Raw genomic sequence first — 17,379 nt, 5'->3', positions numbered from 1 at the left:
TGTGATACGATTGATAGGTTGGGCCTGCAGAGGAAACTTTTGCAGTCTTCAGGATGCCATAAAAGCTCGCTATCGCTGAATTTCGTGCCATCAATGGCCTGGATTAAATCATTGCTATCGAATTTTATAGACACAAGTAGATGGTGGGTTAGAGAGATATTTATGAATCCGTAAAAAGGAATAGCCAGAGTAATTGTTGTGGTCGGACAGTATATTTTTGAGAGTAGAGGCAATAGTTATATGTGTGAGTAATGGTATATGCCGGTAGAAGACGTAGTACTCTTTACAAAACAAAGGAGTTGGCTGATTGAAGCTTGTTATTAGATATATAGATATTGTTATTGCTATTTTTGTCCCTAGTGTCTAGCATAGGACTAAGATATTCTAATCAATTCGTAGGAAGTTCTTAACTTCTTGAAGATCGCGAAGAACGCTTTGAATGCTAATTATTTAATTACTTACCAACCACATCCATAGTGTTAGAAACAATAGACGTTGCAAAGGAAGGCGCGTCAGCTGTCACCTCGCAGCTGAAGTTTCCAGACAGACCGAAACTGACCCGCGTCAGTACCACTTGGCTTTGGTTTGATCTTGCAAGCTGGGAACAAAATTAATAATGTGTTTGATAATGATATATAGAATTATATTATATAGTTCCCTATATTATTATCGCGTTCAGGAACGCATGGATGCCATATCTAAACTGCTGAAGCGATTTTGGTCAAACATAAACTTTTCATTATGTATGAATATGGATTTAAACTCAAAATTATTATGATATGAAATGTACCAGGAAACTAGTGGATAAATTTACAAATATTTATGAAACTTCGCCAGAACAACATGCTTACAACGACATCGCACATTAAACCAATTATTTTCATTTTATGTTTTTTAATAAATCTATCATATGAACAGGTAGATTACTCGTAATAAAGTGCCTGCATCATCGATATGTACATTGCAGTGGCTTTGTAATATTTGAAACACAATTTTTTAAGGCATTTTTTTTAATATTTGAAATTTTATTTTGTTTCATTTTTAATCTTAATTTATGGCAAATTTTACAGATAAAATTTATAATAAATATTGTTATAAAGAGAGCAGAGTCCTTTGTTTGGATTAATATCGGACCAATCATACTATTCATAAATCGTAACAGATTTCAATTCCACCGTGCCATTACGAGCATAAAGGTGATCGAAATATCGACAATAGAGCTCGCTCATTATCTGAAGCCTGGCTATCATTTCCCATAAAGCCTGGCTGATTCTCAATGATCTTATGTATGACTAATTATGAAAATTGTTGATATCTCACTATCAAAGGGACCTACGACAGTGTATTTGAAAAGCTAATTATAGAGCTACATACATACGTATTGCATAACACCTAAAGTTTTAAAACTTTTTGTCAAATGAAATTAAAAATAACTAGAATTTTGTTTGTGAACTTGAGAAAACATGCCAAAGATGAAAATACAAGATTACCTCACATCTTCTTTAAAATTCTTTAGAAAATGAGATTTTAAATTTACTTAATTATGTGTTTTTATCATAAACTAGCTGGCCTGGCGAACATCGTACCGCCTAACAGTCGATTCTTTATTTTTTTATAATACTTATTTTGCTATTCGGGACACCGGTCTAGCTAGTAAGATAAAAAAAATAAAGTTGATAAGACAAACACATTATGTCAAAAAATTAAAATTTACCTTCCCGGAACCCCTCCACTAACATTTGAACTTTATATATGGTATTAAAGTTCAAATTGACTTTTAAGTAGTATTACGAATATTTTGTATGGGAATATAGAAAAGTGTTTTTTTAATCTTTTTCACTAAATTTTTTTTAATTTTTTCTCTCCGTAAGAACCATCCTCGTACTTCAAGGAATATTATATAAAAAAATCAGACAAATCGGTCAAGCCGTTTTCATGTTATGTCGTGACAACGGAAAACGGGTTTCATTTTTATATATATAGATTATCCACACGTATTTATTGAACGGAAAAATATTTTCGAAGAAGTGCTATTGACGCTCCAATGTGTAATCATAGATATTCGTTTTCCAACAACAAATTCTAAAGGATTTTTCTTGAATGAATCTCTCGGAAACTCGTAAAACCAAATCGATAAAAATCTATATAATATAGAGCGTATTTTTGTTCTTAGCCGTTCAATCATTTTCCTCGTAACGAAACAAAGAGAAAACCTTGAGACCAATGGATTGCAGCCACATTTTATGCGCTGGCTTAACCCGTTCAAGCTCAGCTGTAGAATACAAAAGAGCAAAATGACCCATCGCAATATCTAGGTACACTCTTCTATCTATATATATAAAAAGAAAATGGTGTTCGTTTGAGGCTCTTTCACGCTTAAACCACTGATCGTATCGACATGAAACTACCACCATTCGATACGAAATTTTTCCTAGATGGTTTATGGCTATTTATTTTATTTCCAACGTTCCTTCATTTTTTTATTGCTGTTTTACTTTTATGAAAATTTATCCATACGGACTTCACCGCGGAAACATTCGGGGAGGCTTCCTAGAACCTCTAAACGTCAACATCTGTTAAAAACTCGATTTTCGAAATATTTCAATTTTCTTAGCGGGAAGTTAAAAAGAAGAATAATAAAAATATGAAAAAAAATAAAATAATGAAACATAAAATTTATTTTAATTCGTCCAGCAAAGCGGGCGCGAAACGGCTAGTATTATTATAAAACTGAAGTTTTTGATTGACGCGCTCTGGCTGAATTAAAGCGCTGTTATATCAGGGGGCCTACCAATGAGCTTCCTTAAAAAACAGTTGATGAGAACAGAGATGCTGATGAGTTTAGATTCCTAAATTCTATCACATTATTTCGTACCAGGATCTCCTTCAAACTGAAATGTATTGGAATCTAAATCACGATTATTTTGTTGTTTGTGGTTTCTATGTAAGTTCTGAAATTTTAACTATCAAACTTGCTTCGACAGATGATTATTATATAATAATAATTAAAATCTAAGTAATATTTTAAATACTTCATCAATCACAACAAGCTTTTATGTTATTAGTATATATTATTATTTCATTTAGTTTTTACATTTAGTTAACACTTACATTTTTAAAAGTTTCCGTGTAATTTAGATACCAGCTTTCAATATCTTGTGTTTACAGAATTTCAGGCTAATAATGATAATTTTACAAATTATTTAAATTTTAAATACGATGGGGTAAGTATTGCTTAGCATTTTTTTTCTAAAAATAAATATTGAAGTGAATTCTTGATAAATAGAAATCGAAGAATAAAAAGATATATCAAATTTATCTTTTGCCAATAACTTATAACTCTTAAATATATATGTAATAATATATACGAGAATATCTTTTTTCTATCTTGATGGTGTCATCCTAATTATTAAAAAATTGTAGAGAAGAATAATCCAATTCATGAACATAATAAGAAATCTTTAATTATAATAAATATAGTGATATATCATTCTTAATTAATGTAAAATGAATTTATTGTAAAATGAAGAACCAGGCAACATTCGATCAAAACATTATTTTTTATGATAATGTAAATTAATTGAAATGCATAATAAAATCTTATAGTTATTTATTTATGATGTACATGTTTTGTAAGAACTTTGTTAAATGACACCGTATTGTGTTGAAAAATAAAAACATTAAAAAAAGTCACAAGAATATGAACAAAGCACGCAACCGCTGTCTCTGATCTATCGTTTCTTAGCGTTCTACGTCGAGGCTTCCTTGTTTTATATAAAAAATACAGACAAATTAATAAAGATGTCTTATTATTAAGACTTCTTATTAAAGAAACAGGAGTTTTAAAGTAAAACACCCTTCGAATTTTGAGGTCATTGTTTTGATCGCTCTGTGTAAAACTAAAACAGTGAAGAAAAACATCGTGAGACCGTCTGAGCTGCATGCCTTCAAATCAGGGACTAAGACTTAGACCTAAGTATGACTTTTAAATAATTCGATACTTATAAATGTCCAATACATATCATATCTAAGTCCCAAACACCAACGTCAAGTATCATATACGAAAGGCTTATCGGCTTTGACAACATAATTATATTTTTTGAAACATATGCAGTAATGTATCCATCGGGGAATTACTACTATTAAAAGAAAAGCTCTCAATACTAAAGTAAACATTACGTGCAATTTATCTTTGGAAAGATTTGGAAGAGTTTGTTTAAAAAAAATGCACAATGGTTAAAAACAGTAAATATTTTCCCGATGTTAGGTTTAGGCTGACTTAAAATTTATTGGTTAAAATGAAGTATTAAGAATATCCATAGCGCAAAATCACCTGCAGCATGAGCATGATACATACACACATTTACGTACATACTTTTACAACATCACACAATACAGCCAAATTAGGTATTACTTTGTTAAATGTATTGAATAATTTTTATTGTTTTCCCTTTTGTAAATATTTGAACCTTTTTGTAAACATTCCATATTTGGCTATACTTTTAGTGTAATTGTTTGTTTTTATAAGGTATGTCGGAGCAATGGCGATGGTATCAGCTGCCATTTTCATTATTTAATAACTTTAAAGTAAAATTAGTTAAAAACCGCTTTATCTTTTATTTGATTTGCCAATATTAATAAATCTACAGATTAACAGACTTTTTGATAGTATGTAGTAATATGTTGCTAGATCTATAAATGAACGACTATTCAATGGTCGAGATTAATAATGACTCCATAGTTATTATTATTATTAAAAGTTATTTATCATAATTTCAAATATTAACTCAATGACAATAAATATTAAAGTAATCTTTTACACTCGTTCCTATGACTGCCGTTTGACTCTGTGGTCGGTTCGGGATCTGTCGTGGAACGAATGACGTCAGTATGCTGACGTCATTATCTTCAACAATTTATCGGCAGGTCCTGTTTTTTGTTAAAATTCAGTTCGTGCTTTCAAACATTGTTCAGGTTATCATTAGTTTTGACAACTATCGGTCCCTGCCTCTGTCTCTCTTTCCTCATCTCTCCTCCGACCTTCCTGTCGCTAGATGACAATACTCCTTTCTATTCACCACTACTCACTCCGTCATATATAATTTCTGTTAGCTGTAGGTGTAAAAAAGTTATTAGGATATTCTTAATACTTCATTTTAACTAATATTAAAACTTTTATATTTATTACACGACAATTCTTAATTCCAAGTCAGTAGGATTGAAATAAATAAATAATGAAATATTGGAGTTATAGTACTTTCTTTAACAATTGATCAACGTACAATTGCTGTATCGTAACATGAAGACGTAAACCAAAGAGTAAATTGAATTAATTGTGCTATCCGAATTGTCAGTGCAACAAAGGAGCTTAAAGATAACAATTACGGTGTATTAGAGGATATTGTTCAAACGCGTCCGTGTGAAGGGGCTTTGTCGTCATGACCTGTGGTATCGGGAATAAGAGGGAGTGATTAAACCAACTTAAATTACAAAAGACACAATAATTAAAAACAATTTTGATATTATTAACACGATAAACGCCGCTAGAAAAAAAAATTGTAACAAAAAACTTTTTGGTGTAATTTGTTTACTATGTTTAGATATGTATAAAAAATGTTTTATTAAATTCTGGCTGTGGGTTACATAGTTATAGTCAAATGTATAACTGAGGGCACCGGTGCACCCCTTGCCAGTTGTAGTGCGCTCACGCTCCCGACGATTGCCTATATGCCCGCTATATTTGATATCGTTAAGTAAGTTAGGATTTCTGGATTCACGTCAGCCAAGATTATTTTTATAGAACGGGATGAATAGGTAGAAGTTGCATCTGATGGTTAGTGGTGGATGATAGTGGTTTCCAGAAACGACTATCAAACAACACTCAAAACTTGCAAATGCGTTGCTATTTATGAATCACTGTTCTTTTCTTGAAGGAGAAAATCGAATTGGTTCCGAAATATGTTACTTTAGAAAACAATGAGTGTAGGTAATTATGTAAAATTCTAATGGTGTATTAAGCATTTACATATTACGTATATGGTATATGTTTATTAATGTATATGATAGTTTATGATGAACGAATAATAGATAAATACGAATTTCAACTTTCTACTTATAATATCAAGATTCTTGTTTTATCGTTTTAAAAATATGAATTTCAATGAATAATAGCTATGCACATATGCATAATATATTATTAAAAAATAAAGTCTAAGCTTATTTAAACATTTTAGAATTAATTTTAATAATAATAAAAAATATTACAATGTCGATTTAAGTCCGTTTACTCGTAGAAATTGGATATTTCAATACAAAATATTGTTAATGAGACTTTCACTTGTACCACGCCGAAGCCGTATCTACAAATTTAATTAAATCCCATGGGAAGTGAGTAAATATTATTAATCATAAAGCCTTAATCGTAAACTAGTTACTGCATAACGCCTTACTCTCCAAAGTTTAAACCTTATAACAAATTACGTTTCTTCTACGTCTCAATAATTTATACAAAAATTACTATTAAAAAAAAATACTGCTCAATGTTAGTCTAGTGGTTATGGCGAATGAATCTTATAAGACCAGTCGTAGGTTGATACTCCGTGTGTGCTTCACTTAATTTTCCTATCTTGTTCTTAACCTATTAAGAGGTTTTGGCGAAGTATAACTGCCATATTTCCAAGTCCGTTTTTTGGGTTAAGGTATAATTCGCGACCTTGAAATTAAACTTCCTGAGTAAACTGGTATTTCTTCAAAAATCGACGATGTCTTGGGCAAAGAAAACACGTACTTGCTTATAAAGATAAAATAATTACTAATGTATTAGTACGCAGTAAAAGCTTTCCGCAAATAATATTCGTTTCACTTATATTCCTTCAGAGAAACCTTAGAAAAACAAATGATAGCTGTTGTAAAGGAAAACAAGTTTAATAAAACATTTTCTTTTCATTGCTACATTCCCAGACTCGCATACCATTAATCATACCTGACTAAAGTATAGTTGATGAATTCGTCGAAGACATGTAAGAATCTCTTTCTAAATCAAATTTTTGATCCCGTGAGATTAGGTTTGCCGATCTTCAGGTATTGCAGGGCTCAAGAAATATGTGAATAGACATTCGGATCTTATATCACAGGTGAACGAACGCTTTGTGTTGCTCTTGAAGTTTTATGTTCCCTGAAGTGTATATTGGAATTCCTTGTATAATAACTGTTATCTGATAACGACGTGAAAATACCGTGTTTGTGATTATTTTAAACGTCTCGGAATCCTAAGTCTACAAAAACTTATAGCATAAACAAAAAAAGGGATGGGGAATTATTTTATCAAGATTATATTTTTTAAGTTTTTAGCGTAACACCTAATTATATTACCTATTATTTTATTAGGTAATGTAAGCTTCTAGCGAGTATAGTCTCATAATCTGTAGGGGTATGGGACAATTACAGACAAAATAGTACTAGAATGTTATTTGTTAAATTACTACTATTTATTATTCGTTGTTGTTTCTTTGTATTATTTTATCTTGTTTTCTTTTTTGTATTGTGTAACTGTTAAACAATTTGTAATTACTGTATTTTTATTAAATAAGTCTTCTGTTTCTTGCCAGTGGTTGTACTTATTTTGTAATATACAATTAATTAATAAGTGTAATGTATTATTGCATACTTATATTTCCTCATGTATGTTAATGTTGTAATGTTCTTAATGAGAAATAAAAGTCTTAAACCGTAGTATCTACCTAAGTAGTGTAATACATAATCTACCTAAAATAAAAAATTTACTAGATAGCTTTAGTTACTGCAGGAAAAACTGTATTAAACAGAAATACATTATTTTATGCGTGCATTAATTAATTCAATATAGTAGAATAATGTTATTGATTTATACTAAAAATACAAGACCAAGTTCCTTTAAATACTAAACAGAGATATTTATTAATAATTTACAAATAAAAGTTAAAATAGCTTGGGAAATTTCCATAGACAATTAAAATTAAATATTTTGGAAATTACATATTTAAATAATTTAAAATATTGACTTTAAAATGCACACCGGTTCTTAAGACTACATTAAACTGAAAATAGCTAATTTGAAAAAGCAAAACTGTTAGTAAAATTAAAATATCAAAGGCGACCTGGATAGCCTCCTTGAGTGAGTCGCGACACCAAAGAATTTGTATTAAAAGTGAAGTAATTAAAGTGTTCTGGCTTTTATATATTTCTAGTGGGTTAAGAGTATAAATTAGGTCGATAATATCAAATAATAAGCCATTTCTTTGGCAACGTTTACAAATGGTTTTGTAGACCGTGTATTTTGCAACCTAGACCTTGTATCTGAATGTTTTTTTTTTATAGAACAGGGGGCAAACGGGCAGGCTCACCTGATGTTAAGTGATACCGCCACTCATGGACACTCTCATTGCCAGAGGGCTCGCGAGTGCGTTGCCGGCCTTTCGAGAATTGGTACGCTCTTTTCTTGAAGGAACCTAAGTCGAATTGGTTTGGAAATACTTCAGTGGGCAGCTGGTTCACAAAGTGTATTCCTAAGATTTAAACGGCCAACTCAATAAAGTTATTATCCTACTTTGTTCAGTTTAACATGAAATTTTAGTAGCCATAACCGACCAGCATCTAAGTCAGTAAATTAGATCGTATGTAGAAATGACCGAGTAGTGTTACTTTCTATATGCGCAATTAATGTCCACTCGTATGGCGATGGAAGGAAAATTGTGAAGAAACCAGCATGTCTTAGATCTAAATCCGACGATGTTTATGAAAGAATCGAATGATCGAACTGTGAGCCATTTATTTATTTGGATTTTGCATTGAATCTTAGTAAAACTACAAAAATTAACTTTTACTAACTGCCCTGCGATTCTGTAACTCACTTTTCGAACTCACACAGCGGTTTTCGCATCGGCGGTCGCTCTCAAATCAGTCGTGAAGCAGTCAATTTATGATTTGGCATTCTGAAAAGGTGGGAGCTTGTAGTTTATTGTTTATCAGAAAGCCAAATCATAAAATGACTGATTTGAGAGCGACTGCCGATGCGAAAACCGCTGTGTGAGATCGAAAAGTGAGTTACAGAATCGCAAGGCTGGTTATTAACTAACAAGTACTTAAGTACTTACCTACCCACCTCGCAAATTGAGCCTCCGAAACAGGACAACGCCACATATGCATACAAAATACTTACATCAACATTAATTCCAGCGAAGGGAAATATCTTGGTAGCTGGTGTCTCACTTGGTGAGAACCGGTAAAACTCATGCCGGCCCCTGTACCACTTAACAGAGTAGAGTGGCGCCTCTGTTAACTCGTACAGACAGGCTAAAGTAACGTCTGATCCACGCTGTACCACAGGTGGCGATATTCTAAGCTCTGTCGCTCGGAGACCACCGATACCTGAGAAGAGAGAGGAGAGATATTTTAAATTCACAAGTTTAAAACAGCATGAAATATTTACAAGGAAATTCAAAGGGAACAAAAATTGTCCCGACGTTTGACGGTTTAAGATAAAAAGCACGTGTTCTTTAAAAGTTTGAACCGCTTGCATGAAATACATATTTACTAGGTTTTACAATTATTTTAACGTAAAATTATATCAAATAATACTACGTGTAAGATTAAGAGTCGTGAGTTAATATATAAATAAAAACTGTAGAGGTGTCAAGGGACCCGGATGGAACGAAATTCCTTTCGATTAATTTATATGTTAATTGGTATCATAACAGTATGATAGATTTTCTCATCACCAATCTTACGACGAAAAAAAAAGCAAAATTCACGAGGTGTTCCCAGGCGGTCACCCATCCAAGTACTGACCTCGCCCGACGTTGCTTAACTTCGGTGATCGGACGAGAATACACGAAAGAATACACCGGGTATTACAATAGCAAATAACAAACAAGTGTCGTGACAACTTTTCGTAAGAATTTTTTCCATCTAGCCCCATTTCACAACGCGCGATAAGGAACTTCGTTCCAATAATGAGAGTGTATGACAAAAACCTAATGGATTTTGTTATAAAGGAGTCTTAGTTCGTACTAAGTAGCTCTTTGAAATCATTTCCTAACATTAAAGTTACATAACAGTCTCGTCTTATCGTTCCGAAGAGTGACCATTCCATAATTTTACTTATATTTTACATAAGTTATAGTATAATATGTTTATTTTTGTGAGTGTGTGTGTAATTAGACTCAACGTCTAGACCGATACTTATAAAATGTAGATGTGTTCAATGGGATTCGAGTATAGTTTAGATCTATAATTAGATGTTTTTATTGTATTTAAGATGTACAGGACAACTGTCGAACCGCTAGTCTAAATTTAAAATGTATAGAGTAAATCATACGTATACAATACCATATTATTATTATAAATATTACATTTTAGTATTAGTTAATTTATTTATTTCGTAATCCTACAGCTAGCATAAATTACATATAATAACAAACAGTTACACTGAAAATATAGCCAGATATGCAATGCATACATTTAACTACAAACAGGTTAAAAAATTTACAAAAGGAAACAAACAAATAAAAACTATTCAATACGTTTAACTAGGTAAGTGGTACCTAATTTGGCTGTGTTGTATGATGGTGTATAGGTGAGGGTATGTACGTGAAGGTGTGTATGTGGGGTATGTTCATGGTGCAGGTGATTTTGCGCTATGGATATTCTTAATACTTTTTTTAAACATATAATATAGCTTTAACAAGTCAAGGCTTAAATATTGGTCGTTGTATGTCCGGGCTGCGCGATACAAAACTGAGATTTTTTGCGTAGTTAGTGTTGATGTGAGGAACATGAAACAAAGCATTGTTTTCGTCGAGAGTCAGTATTAATTGTAAAATAAAGTTAAAGATGTATTTAAGCTGAATAGAATGTGTTGTAAGCTGACCATTGTATTTATTATGTATATAAAAATTCAAGTTAAAATATTGAGGCTATGTCTCAACCCTACTACTTGCATATTGTAATTTTCAATGCATATAGTTGAAATCAAAAAACAAATAAGTATAAGATTTCTTATTCGTTTGGCAACGACGCCAAAGCAGCTCAAAAGCTTAGTACTTTGTAATTTATTTTTACAAGGGACCACTAAAGCACAATATAACATAATGCCGGTTTTCTAGTTACCGTCTTGGAGCGTTAAAATACATTTGCTATAGAATTTATAATCTTTTTAAAATGTTTGGCTTCAGGGAACGCTTGCTATACGTTCACAAGAAATACAAGTGCAATTTTTTCATACAGCTTTTGTTTTTCACTGACATTGAAAAAACCCAAGGGAGGTACTCGTTTTTTGTAAGCGATTTTGGTAATTGACAGTTTGCACTTGAAAATATAATACAAAAACTATTCACAATCATTGCTAGTCCATTGAAATGTTACATTTGCTGAACATTTGTTAGAGGAATCAATTTTATTTATGGAACATGGAGGGGGGGTAAATACAAGCTTAAACCCAAGTTTGTGGGGTTGGCACTTGGCGCCCTAATCCCCCGGCCGCCATCTTGGAAAAAGGGGTGAAAACACGTTTTTGGCTATATCTTCTAAACTATCCATCGTACAAAAAATTTGTAAGCAACAACCTGAACCCTCGAAGAAGAATAAAATGGGATAGCTTGCTACCCTATTCTAATCACTGATTTTTAATATAATTATGTCGAAGATTACCTCATCAGCAAGTTGTTTGTGGAATAGGCCCACTGGGGATGCCACGTAAAAAGAACGCGCCAAAACATTTCAATGGACTATGCTGGCCAACTAATGAATCGATTATAAGCGATATCTTCTTTCAGTTTTACATGGATTTCTTATTCAGAAATAAAATTGTCCTCATAGATATCTTCTAAAATCTGAATATAAAATTTATTTGCACATTCCTAAATATTTCTCGTTCTTAACACCATTCATTACGGCTAAAACCTTTGACTTGTTAACTGGTGAATAGTGACTGAAAAACGCCTCGAGGGTTTTGTTAGCGCCCGAGTATTGCTTTGTCTCTTTCCAAGAGTAAAGGGAATTTATTTAATAAGTGTAAGAGGCTTTTAGTTTTATATTTATGTTGTCAATTACATAATATTATAATCAGTAAGTTTTGTTTATATAGAATTAACATAACGTTTGTTTAGGTTGAGTGTAGTTGACATTTTATACATTTAGGAATGGGCTAGCTTAACTTAGCTTCGGTTAAACAATAGGGTGATGTTAATGAATACAAAAAGATAAGACTGATTAAAGATATTAAAAAATATATTTCTTCAATACTCGAATAATATTTAAATGAAAGGAAGAAAATGTAGTCTGCGCCAATCGTAGACTAAAATCGCCGTACGAAAATACAATAGATTTCTACGAAACATTATTACAGTCGATACTTCTCCTGGTCCAATAAAGGCGACATCACTATGCAGATAAGGACGAAAATCGCGTGTCTTGATCGTTACTAGCGTTATCTGGCTGCGAGAGAGCAGTTATAGCCGAACTTATTGGTTACGCACGCAAAACACGCTCGTAAATACATTTGGATAGTTCCAATACTATTGATATATTGTTGATAATAAAGCTTTTATTTGTGAATTTATTTATTCCTTTTATGACTTTGTAAAAAATATTTTTAGATTTTCTAAATGTACTGATAAAGTAATATGCTTGGAACTTTCACCCGAAAAAACGTTTGTTTATTTAATATTTTTCATGCTTTGTACAAACGTATAGCTGTCTGCAACAAAGTCGAAACACATTTTGACGAGGTTGTGAGACTGAAATAGTTTTCATAAATACCCCTTATTTGTAATAATAGCTAATGCTGTGACTTACTCAAATACAAAGGATTATTTAAGGAATTTTTAACAGTCATTATTTCTAATACATAATTCCAAATGATGAAATATGCTTTTGTCTTGAAAATGGCAAGAGGATAGCGCTAGAGAGAAGCAAGCCTTTTTGTCAAAAAACGTATTGGTTTTGACATAAGGAAGCCACTCTTACCAAAAGACTATAAGGACAAATGGTTAATTGTATATATGAGATGTATATAACCTGACTTATTTTAAATAAAAAAAACAATTTGTATCATAAACTTTATTGTTGAAGCATTCCGAAGTTCCCATCTTCGTCGTGGTCATTATGATTGGAATTTAAAGATAAATAAAAATAATGTCATTCCATTTCAATTTATTACTAAAACATAGATTTTAATTGTCCCAATCATGCAATTAAAAAATGTATTTAATTAACAAAAAATTAGAAAAGTACCTATATTTTGTGTATGCGCTTCATGAGTATGTCGAAACTCATACAGATATAATGTCTTAACCACTATTAGAAATATGTCAAAGTATAAAATCATTTATGAAATATCATATTAGTTTACTTACCTACAACATCAAGTCTTGATTTGGCCGTATAATGGGGAAAAGTGTGAGCATTCTGGATAACTTCACAGCTGTAGTTCCCACTTAAGTTTGGTGTAACATTCATTATAACTACGTGTGTCTCATTTGAATTTAACCTCTGAAACAAGGGAACAAAGTTCAATTTAAAAATAATGTTAAAAAGATTTTCCTCTATTATGATTTTATTACGAATCGATACAGTATAGGGTCCTAGTGATGCACATTAAGCGATACATTATGTACTGGAAATAATCTCGTTATTATTAATTAGGCAGTATAATTAATTTTATCTTCATATATATTAATTAAGAGCTGAGAACTTAAATATGAAAATTGCGATGATAATAATTATAACATGAACAAAACAATTGAAGAAAAGTTTGTACTCACATCAATTTTGATTCCATTTACGGGCATCACTCTAGTAGTGGGAGACTCTAAGGGAGAATATCTATAGAACTCCTGCGAGCCCTTGTACCACTTTACTGAATAGATCTCACTCTCGTGGAGCTGGTATATGCAGGCCATCGTTACATTTCTACCTCGTTGAACGACTCGCGGCGTAATATTCAGTTCCGTGGTACGGAGTCCCCCGGCTTCTGTGAACAAAGAAAATTTCGGTAATGTAAGACTTAATTATACGCTTCGAAAATATTTGCTTAAGGAAAAATTGATTTACCAATTTGAATACTTAAGCTTTCAGGTCAGATTTCAATAATCTTTTTTTATGTTTAACAACGAATTTTTTTACAATTTATTGAATTTTTAAGACCATCATAGAAAGTTTTTTTATAGTTTTTAACTAAAGCAATGCATTTTTAACATCACATTTCTTCAATCATAAACGTACTAAAACCGCAAATACCAACTGAATGTCTTGGCTGTAACTATAAAAGACGAAGAACGTGCTATGACTAAATTAAACCTCAAGAATAAGGAATAAGAACGTGAATACTTCGTCTAACACATAATTGGTAATTGGTTGAGACGTCGATTCAAAAGTTCTATAACATCTAAAGAATCTACAAAAAGTTTACCTCTCGAAATAAATCGGGTATCGTAACAATAAAATCACATGACATTTGAAATAAACTCCGTTCCGAGGCTGGACATTTGGCAGAGTTAAGTTGCATTGGATGAAGGTCTTTCAAAACTTTGTCTTCTTGGTATTCTGCCAATATCAACTTGAATGTATCGATATAAAATTATTTTCCCAACTTTCAAGTTATTTAGGTCGCAACTTTATGCATTAGCAAACTTTATTCCGCTTCTAAAGTTATTTGAGATTGATGTAAATATTCTTTTGCCATTAGAGCCATGCGTATTACTTAATATTTATTTATGTATGCTGATTGCGATACTCTTTCTTCGGAAATATTATAGTGTAAACAATTATTGCTTTGCCGGAAAACGAACGCTGAATTGGATACATTTTAAAATCGTGAGAGCTAAAAAAATAGACTATTTATTAAAAGAAATTGGGTAGCAACCGCCTGTTTATGTAAAGTCTAAAATAAATATAAACACTTTATACATTAAATTATATGAAGAATTTTATATATGGACATATTTGTATATAACAAAAATACACAGATTTCACACCGGTTTTGAATCGCTCTAGAATTTCACAACGTGACAATTACTGATATAAATGTTATTAAAAGAAAGCTTTTACAATATTAATAATAAAATGCAATATTCACTAAATATTTTACTATGGAATTCGCTTATTTATGTGGGAATACAGAAGTAAAATTTATTTTTACATTCGTTGAATAAAACAATTATTGTTGCAGATAAAAACGAGCGGTGTTTTATTTTCATTGAATTATAAAATATTTATTGGTTGACGATTGATTTAAATGAAACTATTAAATGATGTTTGTGGACATAAAAGGCATTCACAAAGTGTTTTAATTCTCCTTTGTAGGTATAAAGGAAATTATGTATATATTACACAATTTCGTGGAAGCGTGGAAAAAGTGCTAATAAACACTCCAGGTTTAACGTCGTAACAAATTTACTAAATAATTTTATATTGTGTAGTATGTACTCCTACTCCTAGAAGACTTTAGTGTTTAGGTTTTTTATGTATGAAAATTAAATACAAAACGATAAACCTTAGGTAATAATAACACTATCCATAACAAATAACTACATATTTTTTTATTGGAGTACATACTGTGAAATTAATATATTTTTATAGTTTCGTTTCCGGTTCCGTTTACATCTATTTATTTCCTATAAGTCTTTAGGTTTTATTATCTATGACTATTAAATACATACCAATAATCCTTAGTACAAGATATCGAATGCGTTACTAAATAATTGATATTTTATTATTCCTTGGCCTCAAGCCGCAAATGAAAAAGTAAATTTTTCTGCGATCTTTATTTAGTCCTATCTTGGGCTTGCAATTCTATTTTATTAGGTGCAAATTATTATTCCAATAATATAATTATTGTACTTTATTACATTGCCACTTCAATATTTGAACTATATAAAAACAATCCGATTATGTTATATTTTCAAAATGTTTTTGCAGTAAAATACCCGACCTTGTAATACAAGTAAAAATAAGTCGATAAATGAAACAGGGTGACCAATAACTCGCGAAGGAAGTGTATTCAATATAGAGAGGCACCTGCTCCTTCCGGCAATATCTTCAGCTTTTCCGATTTTATACTTTCGTATTTTTGACGCGTGTTCGAATTGTTAGGTGACCGTTCAAATGTCGAGCAATATGTTTGTAGTTTCAAGTAAATCCAGTAAAAACTAGAATACGAATGATATAACCGACACTGCGATATTACAACACTTCAAAATTTTCGTGCGATCCAGAATATAAGTCATTAAAGAAGGAAAGCTAATTAAATGTACAAAATCCAAATTAGTATTGAGGCGATCCTTCTGGTAGTGGCCCTACCAAAATACCACTCGTAATGTTATACATTTTAGATTCAATTTTTTTATTATAACACGAGGTAGGTATTAGGGCTGAGTAAATTGATATTTTAGCTCAATACTCTCAGTATAAAATTCGTATTTCTATTGACATTTGGCTAATAAAATAAAATAGTTGTAAAAGGAATTATAAAATGTGTGGTGAATATATAATTAGTGTATGTAATAATTACATCATTTTACTTAATTTAATAAAAAAAATAGTAATTCTATAATTATGTAAACCTCACACGCGGTTTTAAATCTACCTTTAATTAATTTTTTCTTATACTTTATTTTCTTAGAAAAACTACTAAATATACTTTATAATATTTTTTTTGAATAAAATACAATCAAACCTCGACATAGACAAACTCTTGTTTTGCCGTGCCTTGTTTTCGATTACAGAACAAATAATTCATTCCACAATCAGTACAATCAGCTGTACTGAGACTATAACATCTCAATCATCATCAGACGATAAATCTGATGATGGAATCTTCTATACGTACCTACGGCTCGCTTATCTGCTACTTTTAATACCCTTTGTTTGTCTTAAAAAAATTTATAGTCGATACAATTATAATGTTCTATTATTTTTCATGAAAATTTATATTACAAATACCGCTTCAGCCTTTTAAAGGGACCACGTTGTGTTTGAAAGGAGACGCGTTGTTATATCCGAGAATAATTCAACAATTCTTATTGGTTCTTTTATTGTGTCATTTATATACGTCACTAAGTAGGTTTACTATATTCAAACCTGTGTTTAAAAGAACATACCGGGTAAAGACTCACTTTTATAATTTTACCATGATTTAACGTAATAATTGTAAGAGTATATTATTGATATATTGAATTTATCGCGCCACTTTAGAAACTGAGATGGATTTTTGTGTGAGTAGGAAAAATATTGTAACTTTTAGACTCAAATGTCAGATGCACAGAAGCTAGCTTACCTTCTTGATTTAAAAGATGTCTACTAAAACAGACACAACATTGCGTCAGGCTCCATTTAAGGGGCACA

General features: G+C 31.3%; 1 protein-coding gene across 2 annotated transcripts in view; it reads right to left on the bottom strand.

Moving 5' to 3' along the window:
- LOC125057777 overlaps positions 1-17,379 on the bottom strand; it is a 76,183-nt gene that overhangs the window by 20,816 nt on the left and 37,988 nt on the right. Inside the window, exons 2-5 of one of the 2 annotated variants that reach the window (XM_047661658.1) lie at positions 13,800-14,008; positions 13,392-13,527; positions 9,197-9,405; positions 463-598 (exon numbers count right to left, since the gene is read on the bottom strand). In XM_047661658.1, the coding sequence (XP_047517614.1) occupies positions 463-598; positions 9,197-9,405; positions 13,392-13,527; positions 13,800-14,008 (690 nt within the window). The remainder of the gene's footprint in view (positions 1-462; positions 599-9,196; positions 9,406-13,391; positions 13,528-13,799; positions 14,009-17,379) is intronic. The other variant, XM_047661659.1, reaches the window with a different exon arrangement.

This window comes from Pieris napi, chromosome 17 (assembly GCF_905475465.1).
Source record: "Pieris napi chromosome 17, ilPieNapi1.2, whole genome shotgun sequence".
Lineage (NCBI taxonomy): Eukaryota > Metazoa > Arthropoda > Insecta > Lepidoptera > Pieridae > Pieris > Pieris napi.
Note: the sequence above shows the minus strand (reverse complement) of the source record. Positions and strands in the feature narration are given on the sequence as shown.